Genomic DNA, 19,237 nt, shown 5'->3' with positions numbered 1-19,237 from the left:
AAATGAGTCGTCACAACTTCCGGTTCCGCGTCTATTTACAGTTCGTAAAGTTTGGGGGTTAGAGAGCAGCGAAGGTTCCGGGCGAGATTGTGCTTAAGACTTCCAATTCCCATTTGTACTCGGGTGAAGTGGTTAGAGCTTTAACGCAAATATCTGGGAACGATTTCGAGCTGTGCAAGACACTGTAAGACTTGTAGTTCACTCTGGGAAACGGACTCGCGGCGACTGACAGCTGCCGGAAGTGAGGCTGCGCGGAATGGCTGCGGCTGCCACCATGGCGGCAGCTGCTCGGGAGCTGGTATTGCGGGCCGGGGCCTCAGATGTGGAGGAGGAGGAGGGCCCGCTGGTGAGAACGCCGGCTGTTTCTCCGGGATTTTGTCCGGTCGTCCTTGCGTCAGAAAGACCTGGGCTGGGTTTTTGCAAGAGTGGGAGCTTGGCTGCTACCGGAGGTGCTGTCCATACCCCTCCCTGGGCCAGAATGGTGGAGACTCAGCTTCCCAGGACACAATTTCAGTTAACCTCCAGATTATGAGACAGCATAGAAAAGCAGTGCAGTGTGAAGGTTAACAGTATGGCCTCTGGAGCCCGATTGCCTCTGTTCTAATTCTAGCTCTGCTACTTACATGCTGTGTCCTTGGGCAAGTTAACTAGCTTCTCTGTGCCATCGCTTTACATACCTACCTTATAAGGTGAAGAAAATAATAAGACCTACCATATAGGTTGTTGGTTATGATTCCATGAATGAGTATATTTAAGATGGAACCAGGCCTCCAGGTAAATCCTAGGTGTTAGCTGGCAGCGCTAGAAAGGCTGGAGCGCCCTAGAGGGATTGTGAGATAACACCTAAGCTAGCAGGAGTTTGGGGACTCCTAAATTCAACTGCAAGTTCTGCTCTGTCCTCTCCAACTCCTAATTTTTCTCAGTTGGACATCTTCATTCTCTTTGTGGGTTGTATGTCTCCTTGTCGTAGTCCCCACACATCAGCCCCAAGTAGTAGATTGGGTACAATGTGAGACTCTTGGAATTTTTTGACTCAGCGCCTATGGCTCCCCAGTAAAAGTTCCCCTCTCCCCCTTGAAGTATTGGCGATTATCCCATTATATTGTGTTCTCCCCCTCTTTCCCTGTATCCTTTCTCATTAATTGTTTATCCCTCTCCAGGGGGGTGGTCCTGGTCTTCAGGAGCCATTGCAACTTGGAGAGTTGGACATTACCTCTGATGAATTTATCCTGGACGAAGTGGATGGTAAGAGATGGCACTGGATGCAGAGTGTCTATAATCTGAGCGGCATGGGGGCTGGAAATAATAAGGCAGGGATTGGTGTGCAGATGTTCAGTGTGGGGAGAGGGCATTATGGAACTGAACCCTTATAATACACTTCTATTTCCAGTTCACATTCAGGCAAATCTGGAGGATGAGTTAGTAAAGGAAGCTCTTAAAACGGTGAGGCTTTCTGCTATACTAATCTGCCACACCACCCCCTGCCCACACCTTTTTAAAGAAAAATAAAAGGAAACAGTTTCTTGTACTTATAATGTCACCCTGATGTCTTACCCTCTGGTCCTTCATTGATTCTGTTCCAGTGTCCCTTCACTGTGACTTCCTCCTGACCTGTTTATGTTCTCCCAGGGTGTGGATCTCCGTCACTATTCAAAGCAGGTTGAGCTGGAGCTACAGCAGATTGAACAGAAATCCATTCGAGATTGTATCCTTCAGCAGAGGAAAATGGGGGTATTATTAAAATGGGGATTTTGTGGAGCATGATGCAGACAGCCTAGCTGGGGATGACAGCTTCTCTCTGAGGTTTCTGTCACCTCAGGGCGAAATTGAGGAGGTCCTGAAGGCCTGAGGATCTCCATTTTCATGGTGAGACTCCTTGACTTTCTGTGGGTCAGATATCCAAGAGAGTGAGAACATAGCATCTCTGCACAACCAGATCACAGCCTGCGATGCTGTCCTTGAGGTTAGTAAGCATGACCTGTGATCTCTAATAACCTTGAACTAGACCATGGTCTTTGGTGCCACTCTTTAGGTCATCAACCTTAGGTGGAGACGGTTAGAATCACTTGCAGGATGACCTCAGCATCCTTTTGTTGTTATAGTTGTAACTAATGTTATTTGCTAGTGACCTTTGGGGTACCTCTTCCCTCATCACCTGCTACCCTCCTGGACTGATAGATACTGGGGACTTCACCAATGCGCTTAGGTGTCCCACGTGTCCCCTACCTACCCTGTGACGCTCCAGCAACATCTTCTGCCTTTCCCCCCAGCGCATGGAGCAGATGTTGGGAGCTTTTCAGAGTGACCTGAGCTCCATCAGCTCTGAGATCCGGACATTGCAGGAACAGTCAGGAGCCATGAACATTCGGCTTCGAAACCGCCAGGCAGTTCGGGGGAAACTCGGGGAGCTTGTTGATGGCCTGGTAGTGCCCTCTGCTCTGGTCACGTGAGTTACCAGTTTGAAAGGTCACAATGTCTATAGCAGGTACATAGGCTGGGGTGACCTAACCTATTTACTACATGGGTTTCCTGGCTCCAGGTCATCACGTGCCATCCAGAAACTGATGGTTGGGTTGACAACTCTTTCTAACCTTGATGCATGCTTTAGGCATCAAAGACTAGGAATCATCCAGGGCCAGGTGTGTAGTGAGGGGGTCCAAGGCTTATGTGGGAAGGGGGGGTCCAGGAATAGAAAACTCTGTACGTATATCCTGACTGTATGGTACAGTGTAAGAAGGGCAAGGGGACAGAGGCTGGATGTAAGTGAAATATGATTTGGAGTGTAGGGATGTCTGAGTCTCCCTCCTAACCTGTCCCACCCCGCCCTGCTACCCAGGGCAATTCTGGAGGCACCAGTGACAGAGCCCAGGTTCCTGGAACAGCTGCAGGAACTGGATGCCAAGGCAGCTGCAGTCCGAGAACAGGAGGCCAGAGGCACAGCGGCTTGTGCAGACGTCAGAGGTGTGCTCGACCGGCTCCGGATCAAGGTGAGGGGTAGGGGATACCCTAGAGACTGCAGAACCAGCCTCCCCAACACCTTCCCCCTGGGTTTTCCTGGCTGAGCTCATTGTAGCCTGTTTCCAAGAACTTCACCCCACCTTTTCCTGGCAGAGCACATTCTCACATCTCTGGGTTCTCCTGAGAATCTTTAAAAAAACACTGACGAGGTATTCTCCACCATTCCTCTTTCTACATTTAATATCTGTCACTTCCCCTAATGCCTCCCAAACAATAAGAAGGTTGCAGCTTCATGCCCTGTGTTTGTTCCCCCATGTCTAGGCAGTGACGAAGATCCGAGAGTTCATCCTTCAGAAGATTTATTCCTTCAGAAAACCAATGACCAACTATCAGATCCCCCAGACGGCTCTGCTGAAGTACAGGTCACCATGGGAAGGATGGCCTCTGAGCTTTGAGCAGCCACGTGTGGTGTCTGGCTCCTTAGGTAGGCAGGGAGACTGACTGGTCCCCGGCCCTTCCAGGTTCTTCTATCAGTTCCTGCTGGGCAATGAAAGAGCAACAGCGAAAGAGATCAGGGATGAGTATGTGGAGACGCTGAGCAAGATCTACCTATCCTACTACCGCTCCTACCTGGGACGGCTCATGAAGGTGCAGGTGAGGCCACGGAGGGAGCGGCATAGCCGAGCACCTGGGCTGGGAGGAGGGGCTACCGCTGGGCAATGGGAGCAGTGGAAAAACAATGTTTCATCGGGCTGTGGGAAGAGATGGTTACCAGTTCTCTTCTTGTTTCTCTAGTATGAGGAAGTTGCTGAGAAAGACGATCTAATGGGCGTGGAAGATACAGCAAAGAAAGATATCCTAGAGCCTCCAAGACGCTGCTGCTTACCTTTTTCTGTGGGACCGACACCTTTGAGAATGGGATGAAGGCTATGACCGTGCTCCCCAGAAAAAAGCGTTTTGACACTTAGTTTTGCCTGTGATGTCAGAGGTGTAGAGGCTCCCTGAAGCCCATTCCCAGGTATTAGGTGAAGTAGGAAAGGGGCTCCAGGCTGCCCGGCTCCTGGAGGCTCCGGAGGTACTGAATTTTTCATCTTTAGTCACAGCTATGCGCTTACTGTTTTCCCTAACTCTGACCCTTCACGATTCTTTTCGAAGCCATCCCTGCGCAGCAGAAACACCATCTTCACCCTGGGGACCCGTGGCTCTGTCATCTCCCCCACTGAACTGGAGGCCCCCATCCTGGTGCCCCACACTGCCCAGCGGGGAGAACAGAGGGTAGGAGGAGGAACAAACTTCAGTCATGAAGGGGATGCTGAACATGGGTGGGAAAGCCAGACCGTCCCACTCCCAGGCCCCTGTGAGTCCCCTGAGACCTGGGAGTGGCTTTTCCAGTCTCCCTAGTGTTCTGTGCTGTGAAGAGGGTTGGGACCATTGACGTAAGGGCATGTAGCGGGGAGAGACTGGCTGAGCAGAGTGACATGTCATGAAGCAGTTCTGGAGGTGTATGCAGGAGTAGCAACAGCAGGTGGGGTGGGCTTTTCTCTTGTACCCCTTCTCTTCCCCCACTTCTGTACCCATTCAGGATGCTCTTTCACAGCCTGGACTTGGGTTAGATGGGAAGGGTCTCGACACCCACATTTGCTGATTTCCCAGCCATATCCATGGGGAGTCAGTGTCGGGGTCCATCCCTCTGTCTCTCTTCTTTATCCCCCTATCCTAGTATCCGTTTGAGGCCCTCTTCCGCAGCCAGCACTATGCCCTCCTAGACAATTCCTGCCGGGAATATCTTTTCATCTGTGAATTCTTTGTTGTGTCTGGCCCGGCCGCACTCGACCTCTTCCATGCTGTCATGCACCGTACGCTCAGCATGACCTTGGTAAGACCCCCAGCTCCTGTGCTTAGACCCCGTGTCCCTGGTCCCCTTGGCACCGTAGGAAGGTCATAGCTCTGGTGGTATTGAAACCAGGACACCCTCATTCTAAAATGTCCAAGCCTCATGCTCACAGCGTGACTCCCCACGAAACCCTCAAAGCTTGGGGTCCCCAAGGCTGCCCCTGGTGCTGATCCACACCTAGACAATAGCACCTGAAAACTGAGAGGCCCCTAAACCTCGGGGCTCAGTCCTGAATTCTGCTGTGATCATAGATCCTGGTGAGCAAGGCGTCAGGACCATCCGAGTGGCCAGCGCACAGGGAAGGAGAGGGCATTTCCCTTTTAGATTTCTCTCTTCCCTCCCTCCTTCCCAGTGCTACATCCCTAAAGGAGCACATTTATCTTTCCACTGGGAAGGACAAAGTAACAGCCAACCCTCTGCCTGTCCCTGACTCACAGAAGCACCTGGAGTCCTATCTCGCTGACTGCTACGATGCCATCGCCGTTTTCCTCTGTATCCACATCGTTCTCCGGTTCCGCAACATTGCAGCAAAGAGGGACGTGCCCGCCCTGGACAGGTCACTGAGTCCTGGTCCCTGCTGGCCTGCTGGCCTGGAACTCTTGCTCTTACATGACCCTGCCCTGATCCTTGGGCTCCTACTGTCCTTTTGACCCTGTCCCCATGCGTCTACCTGGAGGCAGTGCTGCTGCTGCCGCCCATGCACCTCTCACACCCAGTGCTAGCACCATCCGCCGTCCACGGTTAATCTGAAGGATGCCCCAGAGTTTGGCAGGTTTCCCACACACACGCCCTAACAGCAAGACCCCCCCCCCCCCGTAGCCCCCACCCCCAACCCTGACCTTCCTGGCCAACTGACCGCTGACTCTGGTTGAGCCCACAGGTACTGGGAACAGGTGCTTGCCTTACTGTGGCCACGGTTTGAGCTCATCCTGGAGATGAATGTCCAGAGTGTTCGAAGCACTGACCCTCAGCGCCTCGGGGGGCTAGATACTCGGCCCCACTATGTGAGGAAGGGCAGCACTCTCGGTTTTACTGGGGAGAGGGGCCAGGTTCATGGGTGTGTTGGGCCTAGTGGGATGTTTAGCCCCACTGTGAGGGGCAGCCTGGAGTAGTACACGCGGGTCGGGCCCTGTTTGTGGGGTTGGGGGCAGGAGTCCCACGGGTTGGTTGGCCCGCTGCAGGGGTGCTGGGCGGCTGTGCTGGCTGGGCCACGGCTGTGGTGTGATGTTTCTTCCGCCTCCTTTCTCCCAGATCACACGCCGGTACGCAGAGTTCTCCTCTGCTCTTGTCAGCATCAACCAGACCATTCCTAGTGAACGGACGCTGCACCTGCTGGGGCAGCTGCAGGTGAGGGGCGTGGGCGGACGGCCCACAGCCGGGCTGCCGGGCGGGCTGCGCTGTGAAGCGCGGCGGTGCCCTCCCCTGCCTGTCTCACCTCCTTTCCGCTGTTGCAGGTGGAAGTGGAGAACTTTGTGCTCCGAGTGGCCGCTGAATTCTCCTCAAGGAAGGAGCAGCTTGTGTTTCTGATCAACAACTACGACATGATGCTGGGTGTGCTGATGGTAACGGACACCCGTTCCTCCCTTTTCCTACCGGAGAAGTCGGGTCCCCCGCTGCTCTGGGGGTTCTGAGGGCAGGGTTTATGGGGGTCTGTTCGGTGGTTTGTTCTGGAGACCGACACAATGTCTGGCTAAGTACCGTAAATGTGGAGGCAAGGGGATATCCTGAAGTGAGGGGCTGCGTCTTCCCAAACTTGAGATTTCCCTTTGTTTTCCCTTAGGAGCGGGCTGCCGATGACAGTAAAGAGGTTGAGAGTTTCCAGCAGCTGCTCAATGCTCGGACACAGGTAGGGTGTGGGGAAAAGGAAGGGGCCAGTTTTGTGTGCTGTTTTCAGTTCAGTGCGTGTGTGTGTGTGTGTGTGTGTGTGTGTGTGTGTCTGTGTAATGGCAGTTAATGGTCTCCAGTACATAGAATTGGAGCTATAACTCTTGGTTCACAACATGCTGTCATTATTGTTCTATTTTATTTTATTTTGTATTTTTAAAAATTATACAAACATCCATGAATCCACAACACACCTTGACGATAAACAATATCAAAGTATGAATTCCTCCTCGCTCCATCTCCCCGCCTCTCACATAGAGGCACCTGTTGACCTAAATATTGTGTTTATCATGCTTTTAAAAAAATGTGTAAGTATACCAAAACAGTAATTGTATCGTTTTGTTGGTGAGTGTCATAAAAGCAGAATCACAGGATTTTTCATGCATAATTTTTCTAATATTGTTATGTTATTTATTACATATGGCTGCAGTCATTCTTTTTCACTATTGTATAACGTTACTGTGTGACATTTGGATTATTTCCATTTTTTTGCTACTGTGAGCATTATTTTACGAACAGTTAGGTCTTTTAGTGCACATAGAAATAGGTTAAGTTTTCTCAAAAGTTTCTCCTGGCGATAGGGGCAGGCTGGCTGCTTATAGAGTGTGCCAGTATTCAACTTTAGGAGACGATGCCAAATTGTATTCCTACGTGGATGTACCAATTTATTCCTCACCTGTAATATGTAAGAATTCTCAGTGAGCCATATTTTCTCCAACGCATGGTATTATCAGACTATCTTTACCTTTCTGGTAGGTACTCGTTGGGGTCTTGATATGCGTTTTTCTGATTACTAATGAGATTGAGCATCATTTCAAATATGAAGTAGCCATACGAATTTTTCTTTTCTGTAAAATGTCTGTCATGGCATTTGACATTTTAAAAATTGGATCATTTGTGTGTTTTTTTAATTTATGAGGGTTCTTTATATATTCTATATACTAATCTTTTGTTGATTATATAGGTTGCAGGGATCTTTCAGTATGTGTTTTATCTGTTTTATGTTGTCGTTTGAAGAACAGAAATTCCTAGTTGTAATATGATTGAATTTATAAATCTTTTCTTTATTTTTGTATCTTGTTTAAGAAATCCCTTATTCCTCCAAGGTCAGAAAAATATTATATTTCATTTTCTTCTTAATATTGTAGAATGTTGCTGTTTTACTTCTAAGTCATAAATTTACCTAGAATTGATTTTTGTGTATGATGTGAGGTAGGAATCGAATTTAATGTTTTCTGTGTGGATAACGATTGGCCCAGAACCATTTATGGAAACTGTCTTTGCCTGGTTGATGGGCAGTGCTGTCTGTGTCACACAGCAAAACTCCACAGAGATGTGCATGTCGCCTTTATTTTGTGCCAGTGATCAATTTGTGTGCCCTGCAGTACAGTTTTTTAAGGAGGGCGCAGCTCAAAGTGGCCCATGCAGGGATCGAACTGGCAACCTTGGTGTTAGGAGCACTGCGCTCTAACCAACTGAGCTAACCGGCCGCCCCACAATACAGTTTTAATTATTATGCTTTATAGGGCACATTCTCCTGCCTTCTTTTTCATCAGTATCTTGAGTCTTATTGGCCTTTTGATTTTCCATATAAATTTTACAATCAGCTTTTAAATTTTCACATCCGAAAAACCTATTAAGGATTGTGATTGGAATTGCATTGATCGATTTAGATCAGTTTGAAAGAATTGACACTTTATGACACTGACACTTCCTGCCCATGAAATGGGCTCCCTCTCCTTTTTCAAAGATATTCTTTAATGTCTTTTGACAATCTTTTATAATTTTCAGCACAAAGACATTGCAAATCTTTTGTTAGAGTTATTCCTAGGTAGGTGTAATATGTAGATTTAGTCCTACTAGGAATAAATAAATTATTTCTAATCCTTCGCCTTCAATTTCTTCCATCTTTGGTCTCTTACTGTTCTGGCTAGGACCTCTATGACTATGTCGTATAATTGAATAGAAGGGTAATAGGGAGAACCCTTTTCCTGTTCCTGATTGTAAAATGAATGCTTTCATCACTTCCCCATTAAGAGTACTGTAGTTGTAGGTTTTTTGTAGATGCCCTTTATCAGGTTAAGAAAATTCCTTTTAATCTCTAGGTGCTAGGAGTTATTATTATAGTTATTACTACTAGGAATAAATCTACATTTATTTACGAATAATACTAGGAATAATGATTATATTTCTTTCTCTCTAATTAGACTTTTTACACTATTTTTGAATTTGTTCTTTAAACCATTGTTACTTAACTATTATCTTTTTTTAATTTTTATTGTTGACTTTTTCAATTACTATTGACATTCAGTATTATTTTATATTAGTTTCAGGTGTACAGCGTAACGGTTAAACATTTATATAATTTACGAAGTAATTCCCCCAGTAAGTCTAGTATCTAACTGGCACCATGTGTAGTTATTACCATATTATTGACTATATTTCCTATGCTGTACTTTACTTTCCTGTGACTATTTTATATAACTGTGATCTTTTGAAAAAGAAATTTTCTTGTTTGAGCTGGTGTATAGAAATGCTCTTGATTTTTGTATATTGACCATATATAGCCAGCCACCTTCCTAAATTATTGTTTCTAATAGTGTTTCTGGATATTTGAATGTGTGTGTTTCTATGTAGGCATTCATCATCTATGAATTATGTCAGTTTTAGTTCTTTATTTCTAATCCTTATGTTTTTCATTTCTATGTCCTTATTCTCTTACTACACTAGTACTTCCAGTAGAAAGATGAATAATTGACTAAAAATGATGATAGTGAGAACCCTATCTTTTCCTAATTTTAAAAGGAATGATTTAATCGTTTCCCCATTAAGAGTAATGTTGTAGATTTTCTTATAGATACCTTTTGTCCAGTTATGAAAATTCCTTTCAATCCCTCCTATGCCAAGAGTTAAACTATTTTTTTAAATCATGAATGGGTATTGAATTTTTAGTCAAGAGTGTATGCTTTTTCTGCAACTGTTGGAAGTATTTTTTTAATCTATTATATGGTATATGACATTTGTAGATTTTAGAATGTTAAACCATTCTGGGTTTGGTCTAATTCATTTAGAATGTTTGCTCTGTGCATAGGTGAGATTGGCCTGTGATTTCCTTTTCTTGTACTGTCCTTGTGTAGTTTTGGTACCAAAGTCATAGTGGATTGATAGAAGGAGGTGGGAGGAACTGTTTCTTCTTTTTTTATTCTGAGAGAATTTGAAATGATTTCTTCCTTGAAAGTTTCATAGAACTTGCCAGCAAAAGCATCTGGGAAGATCTAAAACTATGAAATTCTCTCTCAGTACTCCTTCTTTTTTTAAATTCAGTAGGTTCGAATAGGTAACATTTTTATTGTCATTCAGTTCTACGAATTTTTATATTTCAATTATTTCTTCTTTGATCCGTGAGATTTTTGGAGGAGTGTTTTTAAATTTCCAAAAAGTAGTTTTCTTATTTATCTTTTTGTTATTAATATCTAAATTGCATTGTGGATGGAGAATGTCTTTTTTTGGTACCGATTCTTTGAAATTTAGATTTGCTGTGGCCTGGTACATGATCAACTTTTGTGTGTTTGAGAAGAATCTGTATTCATTGTGTGTTTGAGAAGAATCTGTGTTCTTTAATTGTCAGGTGTGGTGATCCAGCTTTTTTATTATGTTATTCACATCATCTATATCTTCGTTGATTATTTTTTTGTCTACTATCAGTTATTGAGAGAGATGTTTTGACATTCATAGATTTGTCACTTTTCCCTGCAGTTCTATCAAATTTTGCTTTATATAGTTGCAGCTTAGTTTACCTAAATTCTTAAAAGTTTAGAATTGGTGGCTCTTATTGGTGACTTGAAGTATTTGACACTGTATAATGACCCACCTTAGCCCTAATAATTTTGTCTTAAAGCCTATTACGTCTGATACTAACATAACTCTGCCAACTTTATTTTGGTTAATATTTGCCTGTTAATTTATTTCCATTCTTTGACTTTCAGACTTTTAAGTTTTCACATTTTAAATATTTTGTAGATAGCACATAGCTCGAATTTTTAAAAAATCCAATTGAATTATGTCTGCCTTTTATGATTTTAATCCGTTTATATTTGTTATGATTAATGTTACATTTGGACTTGTTTCTGCCATCTTTCATTTTCTGTTTGCCTTGTGTCATTTGTGCTTCTTGCCTTTATTTTTTTTACTACATTATTTTTCTCTCTAATTGTTTGGATTTTTGTACTCTCTTCTTTTAGAATTTATCCTTTAAATTTTACGTTGCATATTTAGCTTAACATCTAAACTTAATATTTAACCCCTCTCTCAAATAATACATGAACTTTAAAACATGTTAAATGCTTTAATGATCCCATCACTCCTCCTTCTTCCTTCCATGCTAATTATTGACCAGCATTTTATTTCTGTCATATTTCACTTGTTGCCATTTTATAGCAATACTTTTTATTTCAATTTCCATGAATGTTTCTTGGCTTATTTGCTCACCATTCCTTTTTAAAACTCAGATGATCTTTTTAGGATCTTTTTTGGGATCATTTTCCTTCTTCTTGAAGCAACTTTTTTAGAAATTCCTTTGTGAAAATTTATTGGTAGTAAACCTCATTTTTGTTTTTATATAAATGTCAGGAAGATATAGTTTTGCTGGCTCACTGTCAAATTTTAAGTTGACAGTTATTTTCTGTCAACATTTAGAGGATGATTTTCCACTATTAGCTCAAATTATTGCTGTGGAGAAGTCTGCTGTTCTAATTATTGTCCTTTTGAGGGCAGTCTGTTCTCTGACTGTTCTTAGAATCCCTTTTTTCCCTTAGTATTCTGAAGTCTAGATGTGGATTATCTCTTTAGTTATATTTTGGTATCTTGTTGTGTTTCTTGGGTCTTTGAATCAACTTTTTCATTAATTTGGGAAAATTCACAGCGAGTATCTTTTGAAACATTGCTTTTCCTCCATTCTTTCTTCTTTTGGGGTCTGATTAGTTGTAGGTTAAACTTTCCCATTCTGTTCTCTCTTTTTAGTAAAATAAACTTGTCAGGACAAAGGAAACCACTGTCCTCACCTGCCCAGTTAAGGAATGGGCAGCTCTGCCTTCAGAAGTGCAATTCTCTAGATCCCCTGGTCCAGAAGATGCACTTAAACCAGTGGGCTCTGCTGAGAGCAGCCAAACTGCCCTGGAATTTGCCAGGGTGGGGAGCCAGCTGTCATCGGTGCTCCCCGTCCCTTTCGTGGGCTGCTGCTCAGGCTGCATATTGTGTGGGAAGGATTGCTAGCTAAAGCCCAGTGTGCACTGTTCCCCTCTGGCTGCTCCTCTGCTATGAGGACATTCTCTTTTGCTGGACAGAGAGCTTAAAGTTTAGGCCAAGTCTAGACCAGTGTTGGACAATAGAAATATAATGCAAGCCACAATATGAGTCACTTAAGTAATTAAAAATTTTCTAGTAGCTACATTTTTTCTTAACTTTTGGAAAAAAAAGTTTATTTAAGTGTGTTTTTCCAGAACCCATCAGCTCCATGTCAAGTAGTTGTTTCAATGTAGTTATGGAGGGCGCAGCTCACAGTGGCCCACGTGGGGATCAAACCGGCAACCTTGTTGTTAGAGCACCGCGCTCTAACCCACTGAGCTAACCGGCCGCCCCTCTAGTAGCTACATTTTAAACATGAAAAAGAAACAGGTGAAAAGAATTTAATAATATATTTTATTTAAAACACTATATCAAAAATATCATTTCAACAAATAATCAACAAAAAAATGAGTAATGATTTATTTAAAATTTTTTTCCCATATAAAGTTTCTGAAGCCTGGTGTGTATTTTATGCTTATTGCACATTTCAGTTAGGATGAACCACGTTTCGAGTGATCAGTAGCTCATGTGACTCATGGCTACCGTGCTAGGACAGCTCATCTCTGTTAGCTGAAAACTTCCCTTTGCACTCCACTCTCTGGGCCCCCACTGTTACGTTGTTAAGAGTGTGTATACCGTAGGTTATTGCATTTAGGCAATTGTAATAGGCTGCATTTGGTTGTTTAATCTTTTAAAAAATTTTATCAAATTTATTGGAGTGAGATTGGTTAATAGAATTGTATAGGTTTCAAGCATACAATTCTATAATACATCATCTGTATATTGCATTGTGTGCTCACCACCCAGAGTCAGTTCTCCTTGCATCACCATGTATTTGACCCCCTTTTTCCTCTTCTATCTCTCCTCACCTCCCTTTCCCTTTGGTAACCACTATACTGTTATCTGTGTCTATGAGTTTTTGTTTGTTTATTTGTTTCGTTCATTTGTTGCTTTCAGTTTTATATCCCACATATGAGTGAAATCATATGGTTCTCAACTTTTCCTGTCTAACTTATTTCACTTAGCATAATGATCTCAAGATCCATCCGTGTTGTCGCAAATAGCATTATTTCATCTTTTTAAATAGCTGAGTAGTATTCCATTGTATATAGCCCACATCTTCTTTAGCCAATCATTTATCAAAGGACATTTCAGTTGTTTCAATGTCTTGGCTACCGTAAATAATGCTGCAATGATCATAAGGAAACATATATCTTTATGAATAAATGTTTTCAAAATTTTCAGGTAGATACCCAGAAGAGGGATTGCTGGGTCATATGATAATTCTAGTCTTAATTTTTTGAGGAACCTCCATACTATTTTCCATAGTGACTGTACCAGTTTACATTCCCACCAGCAGTGTATGAGGGTTTCTTTTTCTCCACAGCCTCTCTCTAACACTTCTAATTATTTGTCTTGTTGATGATAGCCACTCTAACAGGTGTGAGGTGGTATCTCATTGTGGTTTTGATTTGTGTTTCCCTAATAGCTAGTGAAGTTAAGCATCTTTTCATATATTTGTATGTCTTCTTGGGAAAAATGTCTGTTCAGGTCCTCTGCCCACTTTTAAATTGGATCGTTTGTTGTTGTTGTTCAGTTGTATGAGTTCTTTATATATTTTGAATATTAGCCCCATCTCAGAAGTGTTTGCAAATATTTTCTCCCGTTCGGTTGGTTGCCTCTTTATTTTGTTGATGGTTTTTTTTTTGTGTGTTTTTTTTTTTGCTGTGCAGAAGCTTTTTTGGTTTGATACAGTCCCATTCATTTATTTTTGCTTTTACTTCCCTTGCCTTAGAGGTCAAATTCATAAAATGCTCTGTAAGATCAAAGCAATATACAGCTTTAATGAATCCCCATCAAAGTCCCAATCGCATCATTTAAAGAAATAGAACAAAAAGCATCATATTGTATGGAACCACAAAAAGACCCCAAGTAGCCAAAGCAGTCCTGAGAGAAAGGAACAAGGCTGAAGGTATCACACTCCCGGACTTCAATTTATACTTCAAAGTGGTAATAGTAAAAACAGCATGGTATTGGCAGGAAAACAGACACACAGAGCAATGGAACAGAATTCCGAACCAGAAATAAACCCACATGTATATGGGCAAATAATTTTCAACAAAGGAGCCAAAAACATACAGTGGAAAAAAGAAAGCCTTTTCAATAAATGGTGCTGGGAAAAATTGGAAAGCCACATGCAAAAGAATGAAACTAGATTGCTATCTGTCACCATGTACCAAAATTAACTCAAAATGGATCAAAGACCTAAATATAAGACCTGAAACAATAAAATACATAGAAGAAAACATAGGTACTAAACTTACAGTTATTTAATCTTTATCCAAAATCACATCACAAATAAAAATGCCTTTTTTATAGAAAGATCCATTCTTGAGGATGTCTCCCTAGTCTCATATTAGTTAACCTCAGTGGAAATAAGTGGATTTGTTATGGGAAGAGTAGAAAAAGATTGCATATTTAAATGGAAGTAGTTTATTCATTTATTTGTTTTTTTAAAGTTTTGCCTTTTCCAGAATGTCATAGAGTTGGAATCCTAACAGTATGTAGCCTTTTTCTTTAAAAATGTTATTGGGGAATATTGGTGAACATGTGTTTCTCCACGGCCCATCAGCTCCAAGTCGTTATCCTTCAATCTAGTTGTGGAGGGCGCAGCTCAGCTCCAAGTCCAATCGCCATTTTCAATCTTAGTTGCAGGGGGCGAGCCCACCATCTCATGGGGGAATTGAACCGGCAACCATGTTGTTAAGAGCTTGTGCTCTAACCAACTGAGCCACCCGGCCGCCCCTCCGGCAGCTCAGTGGCAGCTCATTGTCTTCAGTCTAGTGGAGGGCGCAGCTCACTGGCCCACGTGGGAATCGAACCAGCAACCCTGTTGTTCAGAGCTCATGCTCTAACCAACCGAGCCATCCGGCTGCCCCTGGAAAAGTTTATTTTTAAGTGGAATAAAAGTTTCACTTTTACCTTAACAGATATTGCTATCTGGGTTGGGGTTTTTTTGTTTTGTGTTTGTTTGTTTTTGTTTTAATTCCCCTCTTCCATTAAAAAAAAAGTTTGCTTTTGTGGGAAATTTCAAATGTATTTGCTAATATAGAGAATAATAGCACAGTGAACCCCTGGTACCATGAGAAATCAAAGTTTCATTTCATCTGTATTAACACCCATTGCTCATCCTCTTCCCGTGCTCTCTCCTCCCAGCTCTTGAATTAAATCCTATACATTAGCATCACTTCATCTGTATCAGAATGTGTTTTATAAACCACAATATGTTATCACACTTAAAAAAAAATTATTACATTTAAAAGCTAGTGTTCAAATTCCCCCAGTTATGATTGGTTTTTATGTTTCAATCAGGACCCATATACAGTCCATATGCATGTCTCTTTTTAATCTATAGATTTCTCTAAATTTATTTGTGGAAGAAACTGAGTCACTGAGTCATGTGTTTTGCAGGATGACATAGATGAGTTTTCCTGATTGCATTTCATGATGTGGATCAACTTCCTCTTTTCCCATAAATGTGTAGTTAAATGGAAAGGCTTGGTCAGATTCCAATTAGAATTTTTTTGCAAGGCTATTTGAGAGGTAGTGGTATGTACTTCCATCAGGGCGCATAATATCTTCTTGGCTCACTTTTTGTCAGTAGCCATCAATGATCACTGCCTTAAATAGATCCATTAATTAGATTTCTGTACCTCTCAGTGTCTCAAAATTTTCCATCTCCTTCTCTGTGCTGCATTCTGAGTCATTTCTTCAATTACAATTCGCTGTATCATTACAATTCGCTGTATCAAATTACAATTCGCTGTATCATTCTTCAGGTATTTCTAATCTGCTATTTAGCCTGTTAACTTTTGAAAAATTTGAACATTTTTTATTTTTAAACCATTTCTAAAAGATTCCATTTCAAGTCTCTCTATTCCTAATCTTGTTAATTGGTCATGTTTGTGTCTGTATCTTTAACTTCTTTAAACATTTCGTAAAGAACGTGCAACTGCTGTGTATCTGACAGTCCTAATGTTGGCAGTTTTTGGAGGTCTAAGTCCATTGCTTATTGTCTATACTGACTCGTTACTTTCTTATGTGTCTGGTAATTTTTGAGTTCATTGATTGATCTTAATCAGGGAGTCACATGGGCCAAAATTGGGAGTGCGAGGATTTGCCTCTGCTTTTGCAACAGCTGAAAGATGCATCCACCTGGGTCTGCCTCAGCACATCTTTGTGGCTCTCACGAGAGACCCAGGCTCAGCTTCCCCGCTCGAGGCTGGCCTCAGGCTCAGTTTCTAGATGGCAGAGTTGCCATGGCCATTTGCCTTCTGGTAGCTCTGCCTCTCCCAGTGCCTATCCCTCTGGTTCCAGCCCTGACCCCAGTTTCTTATTGCTCTGCTCCTAGTTCAAGTTTGGTTTCTGTTTTGTTTTTCTGTTTTTTGTTTTTGAGGAGTGGGATCCTTAAAGATTTCCCTAACCTCTTGTGAGACCAGCAGTTTCTTAAAGTGTATGACCTTTCTAGATCTTAGCTGTTCTGCTGTGGGAATGTTCTAAGGACTTAGTTGGCCATGATGCCAGAATTGGGAAAATCTGCTGAAACCAGAACACTCTGTGAGTGTGTGTGTGTGTGTTTCTCCAGGAATTCATTGAAGAGTTGCTGTCTCCGCCTTTTGGGGGTCTGGTGGCATTTGTGAAGGAGGCTGAGGCTTTGATTGAGCGTGGACAGGCTGAGCGACTTCGAGGGGAAGAAGGTATGAGGATGGTGTGGTTGTGATGGGGTCAGTGGTAAGGTGACTGAGAAGAATGAGAGGACGTGGATTACGTGGGGACAAAGTAGAGCAGGAAAGAATGGGTTGGGAGAACAGAAAAGGGGTTGGATGGTGAGGATGGATGTGCCTCGGGAGGACTTCGTGGGGCAGAAGATCACTTAGTGTTCCTGTCTGACACTGTCTCTTTCCTCCTGCTACCAGCCCGGGTTACTCAGCTGATCCGTGGCTTTGGTAGTTCCTGGAAATCATCAGTGGAGTCTCTGAGTCAGGATGTAATGCGGAGTTTCACCAACTTCAGAAATGGAACTAGTATCATCCAGGTGACCTGCAACTCCCAGCTGCCCCTACTCCCATCACTATTTTTTGCCCCTTTTTTCCCTGGGTTCAGTTGAAGACCCTTGATATTCAATTACCAGCTGTGCCCCAAATACTGGATGAGCCCTAACCTGATTCTTAATCATCGTCCTTAGCACTACCCCACAGTCTGACCCCTCCTTGACTTTCTCTGACCAGGGAGCATTGACCCAGCTGATCCAGCTCTATCATCGCTTCCACCGGGTGCTGTCTCAGCCCCAGCTCCGAGCTCTCCCTGCCCGGGCTGAGCTTATCAACATTCACCACCTTATGGTGGAGCTCAAGAAGCACAAGCCCAACTTCTGACATGCCGGACGGTGGGATCCACCAAGGACTCCTATGCCCCATCCCACACCCTTCCAGTTCTCCCTTTGACTGCCCCACTCTGCCTTCATTCCCAGGACCTTGCCTCATGTGGGTAAGCTGGGTCCCCTTGGCTTTCTGAATCTCCCAGTATCTTCAGGTTTCCCAGGACCACCCGCCCCTGGGCTTCCAAACTGACCTTTATCATTTTCCCAATTTTGTCACCTCTTCCCCCCCCAAAAAAAAACCCCCAAACCAAGGCTCTTTTCTCTTCCTCCAGTAAAACCTTCACTGCCTCAATCTCTGGTTCACTCAACTCTTGTCACTATGTCCCAAGGTGTGACGCCTCAACTCTTGGAATTGGTGGCAAAGGGAGACTGTCTCCAAGTCATTTTTTTTCCCAAAGTGATGTCTGTAGCTTTTTGACCTAAGCTCTCAGCAATGTGAACACTAACCAGTCCTCTTCCTGGTTTGAGAGGTACTCCAAGGTCAGTCTGCAGAACAATAAATATTTAATATGACATAATACTCTTCTCCCATTTCCTTTCTCCTTCCTCCTGGGGCCTTCAAGCAGCCCCATCTCTGCTTCAGGGTCACCTTCCCTCTCTATTTCCTGGGCTTACATCCCTTTTGGTGGGTGTCTAGAAAGTAGGGGCACACAATAACCTCTAACCTCTAGCTGCTTTAGGCCAAAGGGAACTCTATCATGAGTAACCCACCTGATGGAGGAAGGTGGCCCCTGGTTAAAACGGCAGATGCAAGAGCTGGGAACATGGCGGTGCAGCCTTAGGCACTGTCCCAAGGGCTACCTTGGCTCCCCAGCCCGGGTTCTTGCATCCCCCTACCCCCTGCAGTTGACCATGGGATTGCCTCCTCGCCAGCACCAGTTCCCTTGCTGCTTTGGTTGTGGCTGTCACAGCCCCTGGCACCCAAACGTGGGGCAGGGGTAGGCCAGGTTTGCAGTGTCCATTTCATCCATCTCTGTGTTTGACTTGGCATCTTCCTGCTGCCTCGCCCATACACCTCATTTGAATTTACACTCTAGACTGGAGACACGGGGGCGCCTCTTAAGTCCTGTGGGGGAAGACGCGGGCAGTCAGGGGAAAATGGTAATTTGGAGATGTTTCCTCTGATCCCTCCATCCCTAGGGCCTAATCATTCCCTCCCAGGTCCCGGCAAGTGGTGGAAGGAAAGCGGTTTCTGTGCCCCGCTTACGTCCTCTGGATGCGGGCCCAGCCTGCCAGGGCAGGGAGAGGACGCGTCCTCAGGGGCGCGCTGTGTGACCGCTCTGCGCACGCGCGGTGCAGGGAAGGCTGGTGTGTTCTAAGGCGGAGCCAGAGCGGGCGCAGCGGGCGGGCTCTCCCGATTCGCTGCCGCGGGGAGGAGCGTGATGGGGCAAGCCGCTTTCTTTCGCTCCCGCCTTTTTTTGGGGGTTCCGCCCCGTTCAGAGAGCAGCGCTCTGATTGGTTTTGGAAACCGTATCTCAGAGCTTCGGCCTCGCGGCTTGGAGCGTCTTGGCGCCCGAGGCTGAAGTGCAGGGGAGGGGTGGGTGATGTTGAGGGACTGAGCGACTGCCGATTGGCACAGACGCCGTAGGGGCGGGACCAGGGCAGCGTCCTTAACTGACCTCACCCGTCCCCACCGCCGCTCTCCCCCTCCTCTCGGCGTCCTTCCAGTTTTACCCTATGTGACTCTGCCCCAGGCCTTCCCAGACACTTACCCGTGC

General features: G+C 44.2%; 1 protein-coding gene across 2 annotated transcripts; it reads left to right on the top strand.

Annotated features, from left to right (window-relative positions):
• The first annotated feature begins 9 nt into the window (after nt 1-9).
• VPS52 (VPS52 subunit of GARP complex) lies at nt 10-18,037 on the top strand. 2 transcript variants are annotated; one of them, XM_019738683.2, is made up of 20 exons: nt 10-346; nt 1,161-1,245; nt 1,391-1,443; nt 1,630-1,705; nt 1,896-1,963; nt 2,271-2,446; nt 2,837-2,987; nt 3,280-3,380; nt 3,480-3,612; nt 3,754-3,811; nt 4,100-4,233; nt 4,679-4,834; nt 5,290-5,408; nt 5,733-5,856; nt 6,104-6,199; nt 6,307-6,414; nt 6,633-6,698; nt 16,725-16,836; nt 17,056-17,174; nt 17,368-18,037. In XM_019738683.2, exons 1-20 carry the CDS (start codon nt 257-259, stop codon nt 17,512-17,514), a joined length of 2,172 nt encoding a protein of 723 aa, XP_019594242.1. In that variant the 5' UTR covers nt 10-256; the 3' UTR covers nt 17,515-18,037. The 2 variants fall into 2 exon arrangements, with proteins under 2 accessions (XP_019594242.1, XP_074188879.1); XM_074332778.1 differs by lacking the exons at nt 10-346; nt 1,161-1,245; nt 1,391-1,443 and having other exon boundaries at nt 1,692-1,707; nt 1,893-1,963.
• The last annotated feature ends 1,200 nt before the right edge of the window (nt 18,038-19,237 follow it).

Source organism: Rhinolophus sinicus, linkage group LG05 (assembly GCF_036562045.2).
Source record: "Rhinolophus sinicus isolate RSC01 linkage group LG05, ASM3656204v1, whole genome shotgun sequence".
NCBI lineage: Eukaryota > Metazoa > Chordata > Mammalia > Chiroptera > Rhinolophidae > Rhinolophus > Rhinolophus sinicus.
Note: the sequence above shows the minus strand (reverse complement) of the source record. Positions and strands in the feature narration are given on the sequence as shown.

Excerpts from the sequence above, each read along its gene's own strand:
- VPS52 (XM_019738683.2), top strand. The coding sequence starts at position 257 with ATGGCTGCGGCTGCCACCATGGCGGCAGCTGCTCGGGAGCTGGTATTG. Across the intron at positions 1,246-1,390 it reads TATCCTGGACGAAGTGGATG|TTCACATTCAGGCAAATCTG; the intron begins GTAAGAGATGGC and ends TTCTATTTCCAG. Across the intron at positions 1,706-1,895 it reads ACAGAAATCCATTCGAGATT|ATATCCAAGAGAGTGAGAAC; the intron begins GTATCCTTCAGC and ends TCTGTGGGTCAG.